At 38.7% G+C, this 9,504-nt stretch overlaps 1 protein-coding gene across 1 annotated transcript; it reads right to left on the bottom strand.

Annotated features, from left to right (window-relative positions):
* Positions 1-142: 142 nt before the first annotated feature.
* Positions 143-9,504, bottom strand: LOC140952762 (alkaline phosphatase-like). Its single transcript, XM_073402211.1, has 8 exons — positions 9,400-9,504; positions 7,479-7,808; positions 6,868-7,113; positions 5,530-5,766; positions 3,888-4,028; positions 3,473-3,580; positions 2,223-2,504; positions 143-480 (listed from the first exon to the last, which is right to left on the bottom strand). Exons 1-8 carry the CDS (start codon positions 9,473-9,475, stop codon positions 236-238), a joined length of 1,665 nt encoding a protein of 554 aa, XP_073258312.1. The 5' UTR covers positions 9,476-9,504; the 3' UTR covers positions 143-235.

Raw genomic sequence — 9,504 nt, 5'->3', positions numbered from 1 at the left:
AGAGTTCGAAATCGCACGATATAAACAGAGCAGCAAACATGTTCAACGGAAACTACTAAATGCTATTTATTCCAATTCTACTTTATTCCACTTACTTCCTGTAAAATATGGTAGAAAGAAATACAGAAATGATGCATAGACTTTTATATGACTCGAACTCAATTGTTTCTTTGCAGTTAAGTTTCAGCTTTAATTCAATGTGCTAAGAGGGATGTTAATATGCTGCGATCACAAATTATGCTTCGGGCGCTCGAAGAACGGCATAAGAGATTGAAATCAGTAGTAAAGAATAGAGCGAGGGGACAGACAAAGACAACGATCCACTTTTGCTGTTAGGCTTCCCTCCTCTGTTCACGTGCTTCTCACATGATTTCTGCTTGCTCTCACTAAGACACAAGGCGTAATCCATCACGTGAAATACGTACTGCTGTTCCACTACACCATGAAATAGGTAGGCCCCAGGTCCGTCTGCGAATACGCCTGCAAAATAACAATAATAAGAAAAATAATACAAAGATTTAGCCAGAGTAAAAAGCAAAGCCTCCATTTATATACTTATCATAAAAGCAATTAACCTAGTGTATATAACTAGCAATAACCAAAGGTTGCAGAGTGCGGGCGACAACGATCGGTAACCTGCGATCAGGCGTTTCTTTTTTTCACGCTCTTGCTCCATCGCTGTGCTTTGCGTAAGTTTCACGAGACAGATGGTCAAAACACGCGTGATTAGATTACGAGTGATGGAAGGTCCAAAGGCGCGTGATCAAACTGCTTTCTGTATACGTGCATTCCATACATTTTTAGTGGAAGTCCAAACGAAAGCTGGCTACAAACATGCGATGCATTGGTAGTAACAACCTGGAGATTATGATTGCTGGCTCCCGTCTTGTCGCCTGCCTTTAAACTTAAGCCACTAAAAAGAATCCTCCTTTAGAGGGAAAGGAGGGGCTGGTTGATATCCCGCAAACACGCCTAAAATGAAATCTCTCCCATCAAGGTAAAAGTCTTATATTTACCCGGTGTTTACAGCGTAAATAAAAAATAAAAAGAGAAAAAAAAGTAAATCGTTTTAGTGCGCGATACTCTACGATAGCAGCCAATTTATAGGTTGTGAGTTCTAGATTCAATATTTCTGGCTAATTATAAAGGAAAGATTTAAAATAAAAATCTGGCCGACTTTTCAGTGTTCGCCGTAACTTTATTATGTTTTCGGTTTTCTATCGGGCTCCGCGAACAGTTATGTATATAGCGGCCTTAACATTTGTACAGTCACAGATCTAAAAACACATATCACTATAAGTTACCGTTTGTTTTATTCGGTGACAGACCTGGGACAGTAAATAACTTATTTAATCATTTCGGCTACCAGTATTGAACGGGCGTACGGTCACGTGACTACCGAATTTTCTTAGGATGATAGATAACAAATTTTCTTAGCTATGGGGCTCCGCTAATAATAAAAATCATCATCATCATCCTCATCATCATCATCATCATAATAATAATCAGAAATATAAAATATTCGCTAATTCTGATTAGCTATGGCAACCATGCTTTCGGCATCAGAACAGTTCACCTCCTGCTTACGAAATTATTGGACAGAACGCGCCACGTCCGGTAATGAGCGCTAGAGGATCTTGATTTTAATGTTTTTAAAAAGTTGAAATTATCACAAATTTCAATGTAGCTATTACAGAACTTCCTGTCGTCCAATTCGGTTGGTAACCATACTCGCGATTAAAAATATTGGACTCCCGCAATCTGTCTAACCACTCTTATGATTATTGACTGAATAAGATTTAACTTTATTTATTAGAATCATAATCTTAAAGAAAAAGGAGAGGAAACTGAAGAATAAATGCTAGTATTTCAATTTTAAAGAAGCTCCTTCTTGTTTTATCTGGGATATAAGACGAGGAAATGAAGCAGTTGCAAGGCAAACAGGAGCTGTTGTAGTGTTAAAAAGGAAAGTTTAAGTTGGACTTATTCTTCTCAGAAAAATCATCAATATCAGTATCATGGCAACCGTTTTTGCGCTAGGCACTACTCTAAGTTCGATTCCGAGCGCTTTAACAGACGACAATTTTTTGGTCCGATTCATCAATCATCAATATCCATAAAATAGCGAGTTTTAGTACGCGACTAGAATAAGCGATGCTGCCGCTAATGTGTTGATAAACACACTGCTCTAAGCTTAGCTCTAAGATTGGGTCAATTCTCACCAACATCTTCTGATCCATGACTCTCGTATTCGGTAAGAACTGTAGCCTGCTGAAGAAATTCCTTGTGAGAGGTGTTTACATTGCGCAGGTCTTGACGAGGTCCGTTCAGTCCACCTGGTCCGTTTGCATACCCAAGGGTGGTGTATGTTCTGTTCTCTGTGTCCACAGTTAAAGTATTGTCTACCTCTTGTATTACACCAAACACAGGGTTCCCACGTTTGGGGTATCCACCGATGGTAAAGACGTGAGAGTGGTCGGCTGTTACTGTTATCAGTGTTTCGTCTGAAGATTCAGGTAATAGTTAATAAGATTAACAAATGCACATTTCAAAAGTGCAGTGCATTGCACAGTATTTGCATAGAAATATGGTACCTTTTTTACTCAATCACACAATGGAAAGAAACAACACCAAAGGGAGATAGACGGTATTCAGTAATGTAAAAAAAAAAAAAACCATAACAGATTTGAAAGTTGCATGATTTCTTAATTATTTCTGGAGCAGTCAGTAAGAAAATAGTTCTCTCAATATTCAGGCGTCCGGGATGAGAAGCTAGGTCCCATAATAAACTCAGCCACCGCAGTCTTGGAGACGGGGGAAGGGAGTTCAATCGAAGAGTAAGAGGCAGTGGCGGATCCCGGGGAGGGGCCGGGGAGCCGGCCCCCCCCTTATTTTTAGACCAAAATAAGACCGGGCGCCCCCTTATCTCAGAGTCTAGATGACCCCCCCCCCCCGCGCCCCTTACCGGAAGGTCTGGATCCGCCACTGAGAGGGGCGTTTTTGATCGTAGAAATGTGTAATGAGGAATGACATGTCACAAGTAAAACAATGGTCTATACAGCTAACCCAGCTCCTGGATTTGTGAAACTGGTCTGTCTCTTCGATCAATAACGATTTAGTGAAGAGAAACCCAGATGTTAAGGACTTTCTTTTGAGGACAATAAGGGACAGCTTCTATGCTGTTATAATGTGGGGATTAAGAGAAGTGGTAAACAGAACGGTAAAATGAAGAGAAAATGGTGTCATCCCTTTCTCACAAATTCTTTTGAGCGCTATGAAACTCCTATTAACAGGCCTGATAACAGTCTTAAAAAATAAAGACTGTTTATGATCGGCTTCTTTTTGATAAATGGCAAAGTATCACAGGCAAACTGCCAGTTATAGTAAATGAGGTTGAAATCGTTATCACCTAATGGAAAACAAAAATACAGATGGCACGCACTTGATAAAAAAACAATGGGCAATGATTTACCTTTGTTTACAATTTCCAAGGCCTTAGCAACCGCTTTATTCATCGCAACCGCGTCATTAAGAGCTTTGACAGCCTTGCCATCGTGATGTCCGTGATCAATGCGACCCCCTTAAAACAGAACACGAGAAACGCGTCTTTTTAAAGAAAGAGCATTTGTGGGAGACGAAACGGTCTTATTTTACCAAAAAGTAAGATCATTCAGGCTTCTAATAATACCAAATATCCTGTGGAGCAATGCTGCATCACTCTGTTACTAAAATTAACACATTTATCTCTTTTGAGTAAACGACCATATTTAGCTATAGTTCGTTAAAGTTCTTTTATTATACTGAAGGTCTATAATTCATTGACTCTTGTAATGGTTATCACAAAAATGTCATAAATGCAGTTGATGATAATAAAATGCGAAACCAACCTTCAACTAACAGGAAGAAGCCTTTAGGGTTCTTCTGAAGTATTTGAATGGCTTTCTCCGTCATTTCTGCAATGGACGGTTCACCGGCCTTGTCAGCAGCTCGCGCAACTTCGTACTTCAAGTGAGAGTGTTCAAAAAGTCCTTGAAAATAGGGAACAGGACAGTTAGTTGAAGCTTTCGCTTAGAACTTCCTAATCACTTATTCCTTTCTCTCATTTCAAAAGAAGAAGGCGACGAATTAAATGAAAATAACTCTTCAGCGGACTCTTCCTATCTTTAGAAAGTTTAAAAGCCTAGCTAATTACAATAGCCTGCTTCGCAGTCAAAATTTAAGCACATACACATATGCCATAGATTGATTGTGATACCAATATGCAGGGTAGGTTATTTCTGCGAAGCAGACTAGATCCAGAGGATCACATACACTCAAAATTAAAAAGATCTGGTCAGAATCTGATTCAGCCCCTCCTGGAGCCATTTGAGCAAAAATGGTCATTCTAAGAGGCTATCCAGCCCATGCTAGTACCCGTTTTCAAGTCTTGGGTCCGAATCAGACCTGGGGTAATTAGCATGGACTGTACTGGCCCTGATTTAATGGAGCCGAATTAGTACAGTGGAACTTCCATTCAGGGGACACCCGCGGGACCAAGACAATCATCCCCTGAATAGGTGTCCCTTCAATAAAGGCCAGGTAACAAATACAAAGATTATGTGAATACAGGAGACTAGGTTGTTCCTGGAGTGTAACCAAAAGCTTGACCAGGCAAAAAGCAAGCCAAAACCTCACATCAAGATAAACAAGTTTTTAAACGCGACGATAATGGCCACGCGATTTCTTGCTCGATTTCCCACCCAGAAAAACGCGGGTTTCATAAATGCATCGCACGATTTCCCGCTAAGAAAATATAACATAGTCCTGCCCCAGACGGGCTGACTCCTGACTTTCTTCCCTTTCCCACAGAGACTGTACGGGCGGGCAGACGTACGCTGACGTCGCAACCAAAATTTATCGGATGGACAAATTACCAAATTTTCTTAGCAATGGGGCTGCGCTCTTGCGCGCTTCGCTCGAGCGCGACGGAGCTCTGCTAATATCCAATTTGGATGAATTCCGAGGACAGCCAAACTGAATTGGAACAGGCCGTAGGCCAAGACCAATTGGTTGTCAGAGGAATTTCTTTTTAATCCAATTATTATACAGCTGCATGCTTGTTAGTCCAGATCTATTGGCATCTCATTAATTACACACTTGAGCTCGTTTGTAGTTCGAACAAAAACACACGGCAAATTTCTAAAAAAAGAAGCTTATTCTTATTTTGTGACAACTTCATTACCATTCGCAAGGAACAACGTGCTCTCCCACACTTTAGTATTTTAATATCTCTTTTCACTGCATGTTTCTCAAACATAAGTTATGTCCTTCTGTTCTAATTAGATTTTATTTACAGATGAAAAGCACTTTGATTTCTGTCATAACAAGCAAGATCAAGCCTGCCTTACTACTTTCTAAAGGCCCGGTAACTGTGAGCATGTATATCTGTAGGTTAAGGATGGGGCACCAGATTGCTATTAGCACGTGGTACGTTGTTTATCCCTTAATTACTTCCTTCCCCCCCTTTATTTCTCATAAAATGTTTCGTACCTAAGACGTGATCGACTTCCTCAACATTAATCTTCTCAAACTCAGTTTTGTTCCAGACGTATTTCGAATTCTGGTGTTTATTGACCCACTCTTTAATCAGGTCTCTGCCATCCAGTCTCTCTCCTTTTTTATCCGGGTATTCGGGATCTGTCTGATTCTTATGCATGAGTTTCCTGCGGCCGCCAGCGAATACAACCTCGATGCCATCTCCATAGGGATACTCAACAAGTTGTAAGGCTGTAATTACAAAATAAGGTAAACTGCTAACAGTCAAATCAAAGCAGTCAATTCAAAATCAAATGAAAACAGTTAAATTAAATCAATTCCAATCAATGCGAACATTCTGTACGAATCGCAGTTTTATACAAGTACCTGGCTTCAGGCTGGGAAAATAAAAAACACAATGAAATTATAACTGGCATGAGCACACCTTTTAATCGTTACTTCTCTTACACAGTCCTCTACTCACTGGTGGTACTCGATGGCCTCATGTTTATCGTTTCATTTTGTAGCTGTATGCATTTAAAAGTAAAACGTTCAACAACAAATTTCTCCATTTTGCTACAAAAAAAAAGAAACACTCTTTGATATAATATTGCGTAGTTTACTATAATTGAAATCTGGCAGTCTAACTTACAAGTACAGACAGGAAAGGAGTTGACCTTGCTCGTACTCCGTTTCCCTTCAAAGGGCTAGGCCCGGTAATAGTTAGAAATGCCTCTAATTACAATGAACATGCTTAAAGCGCATTATTAGAATTATTAATAAATCTGAATAAATCACATTTCAATGCTCATACAGACCCCATCTTTAAGGACCTCGGTATACTAAAATTTAATGATATCCATTTGCTTCAACTGGGCCAATTTATGTTTTCTTCAAGGCAGTTTAATAACAATTTCTCCCAAAGCAATCAATTCCTTTCTTACAATACAGGGAATTCCCAGGCCTTCCGTCTACCGTATTGTCGAACAAACACTAAGAAGTTCTCGCCCTTTTTTAAGGACCTACGTTGTTTGGTTCACTTGACGACGAGGTCATCAACTCTCAATCCCTTTCCTCTTTAAGGAAAATACTAAAGATTAAATTATTAAGTAAATATGAAAACCGATCATAGATCTTTCCAACTTCGACTTTTCGCCACCTTTTCTTCAACTGATGTTAAACAGCTCTGGCCCGTAGTTGAGGTGGCCTAACCCCTCATAAGTTCTTATAGTTTCTGTTAGGTCTCCTCGTCACTTCTTTTTTCTACTTTTTTTTATATTACTTGTAATTTCTATTATTGTGTGGCAAATATAAAATGATAATAATAATAGTAAAAAGAATAAACACTCCTACCTATGTCCTTGCACTTGGAACCATCATCGCCAACACTCTTATTAATATTGGCGTCACTTTCCCAGCCACGGTTTGCTGAGTGAGCATATGAACACGCGGGAGTTGCGTGTGTGACTCGCGTGGTGGTGACGATTCCCGTCGACATTCCAGCCTTCTCCGCAAGCGTGAGAATGGAGACAGCTTTGCTCTGTTCGGTCAATGAAGAGCAGTGAAATCGCGTAACTGTTGAATCTACAGCAATGACGCCTAAGGAAATATTTCAGAATGTGGAGGAAATAAAAATTTTGGTGCGAATACGAAGATTTTAATTTTAGCCTCAAATTCTCGAACACTTGATTGAAAGGTGATACTGCGTCAAGAGGCAATGATGGGTCTCTCAATTGCATTAAATATTGCTCACTACTTGTACATGTTTTTTTTGCAGCAACTACGTCCTGCAATATCTCTTGTTACAATAAGCGTAACATTCGCGCTGCGGTTTTAATCTTGTTCACAGCAGTCTTGTGAATTAAGGAATGGGTCTCCTCAACTTAAAAATATCCAGCGTTTGAGATGCTTCGCATTTGGGCGCCAATATAAGTTTGAGGATCCCGGTTAAGTTTTAAACTTACCGTCGTTGGTTTTTATTCCTGTCAGGAATGCTGTCGCGGAGCTCGCAGAATCTGTTCCCTGTTGATCAACTGTGTACGTTTTAGCGAGAGCTGACCACGGAAATACTTCCCAGCTCAGAACATTCTCCTCTCCCGTGTTTCCCTTCTGTTGTCCGTCCAGGATTCGTGTCGCGGTGATGGTAGTGATACCCATTCCATCACCGAGGAACAAAATAGCGCTCTTGGCGGTGTTGGTGTTTGGTTTTAATTTCATGTTGTCCTCGACAAGCTTCACGCCAGCTTTATACCATTCGTTGTTGTTTTGATTCCGAAAAACGTCACCTTGGACACCTGAGAGATTAAGTTGATACCTTAATTCTTTACAGCCTGCGCACGTGCGCGTGGCAGACGTTTAAAGGGGAACGGAAATAAAAAGGGAAAAGTATAAATTGTTGATTGTTGTCTTGATTCCGAAAGATGTTCCCATTACAACAACAACAACAAACAATAAATTTTATTGAAAATTGGAAAATAACTAATTACATTACTTTCCCACCCGCAAATAGCTAATAAGCTAATCGAGGCGGGGGGAGCTGAAGACATATTACAAAACAAGGTTTATATATAGATGGACTAAATAACAGTGAAGATACTACTATACAGTAAATAGAATTTAAACTAACATAAAACAAGACAAGTACATAACGATTACGAAGAGAGGCTAACCTAAAGTATTAAATAACTTAAAAAGACGGGAGACTTCGAAATAATCATCTTCTGACCGCAAGAAATTTAGTAATAATTCCTTTATTTTTTTACGAAAGGACGAACGTTTAAGTATTTTAATCGAATAAGGAATAGAGTTCCAAATTTGGGCACCGATTCTCGTGAAAAAGGCATACATTTTATCGGTTCTAGAAAACTTAACATAAAACGAGTCGCTAGAGACAGATCTTGTTCTGTAGTTATGAATCTGACTTGTTTTAACGAACTGATTGAGTATACTAACTGGTGCTGTCTGTCTGTTGATATCATACAATAAATAGCTAAAATCTCTGAAAAATAGGCTAGGCAGGGGAAGGCAATTTGATTTGAGAAAGAAGGGTTATTGACACCTGGGAAGATAAAACGGACACGAACACTGAAAAGTTGTTACCTGGATTCTTCGACATCCTTTTAATAATAATAATAATAATAATAATAATAATAATAATAATAATAATAATAATGATAATAATAATAATAATAATAATTACAATAATAATAATAATAATAATTATTATAATTATAATTATAATTATAAATATGAAACTTATATTGCGCATATTCAGTAGAAATACTTTCATTATGCGCATTACAACTGGGAAAAGATAAAAATAAGTCGATTCAAAACTATATTAAAAATAATAATAATAATTAAAAATTAAATAAATAAAAAAACTAAGTCAATTAAAAATTTATCCCAAAAAAGTACGTTTTAAGAGCTCTTTTAAACGGTCTAAGGCTCTGAATGTTGATCTCCGGAAGACTGTTCCAAAGTTTCGGAGCCGACGACTGAAATATGCTGAGTCACAATTGCAGGTAGGCACCGCGTTGGCTGGTACTAACTACATATGATCAAAGGCTTAAAAAGCCTTTAATGATATTATCTTTACGCAAATACTTACATTAAATTATCAGTTACTGAGCATTTCTTTAGGGTGCGTTCGATTGATCGTATCCTGGAATCAGGGAACACGGAAATGTTTTTTGCAAATCTCTTCTACCGTGCTTTTTGGCCACGTAAACGCTACAGTTATCGGGATATCTTATTTTAAGCAGATTTTGTATAGTTCTTGCCAAGCAATGAACGCCAAAATTAAGGATTTCAAGAGTCATTTCGGAATACGATTAATCGTACACGCCCTTGATAAGTCGTCATCGCATATATAAAGTCTCTCACCTGCTTTCCCTGATAAAACCATAAAAACTACTGTAAGAAACACGATTAGAAACCTTACTGTTACGGAAAGTTTCATAACGAATCTCCTGGTGAAAGCACAATTCG

The sequence above is a fragment of the Porites lutea genome, chromosome 1 (genome assembly GCF_958299795.1).
Source record: "Porites lutea chromosome 1, jaPorLute2.1, whole genome shotgun sequence".
Taxonomy (NCBI): Eukaryota; Metazoa; Cnidaria; class Anthozoa; order Scleractinia; family Poritidae; genus Porites; species Porites lutea.
This window is presented reverse-complemented; position numbering and strand designations above follow the sequence as displayed.

Bases quoted from the DNA above. Each gene is read 5' to 3' on its own strand.
- LOC140952762 (XM_073402211.1), bottom strand. From the start codon at position 9,475: ATGAAACTTTCCGTAACAGTAAGGTTTCTAATCGTGTTTCTTACAGTA. The intron at 3,581-3,887 runs GTTGGTTTCGCA...TTCTGTTTTAAG, and splicing joins CTTCTTCCTGTTAGTTGAAG to GGGGTCGCATTGATCACGGA. The intron at 481-2,222 runs GTGAGAATTGAC...GTTATTTTGCAG, and splicing joins TCATGGATCAGAAGATGTTG to GCGTATTCGCAGACGGACCT.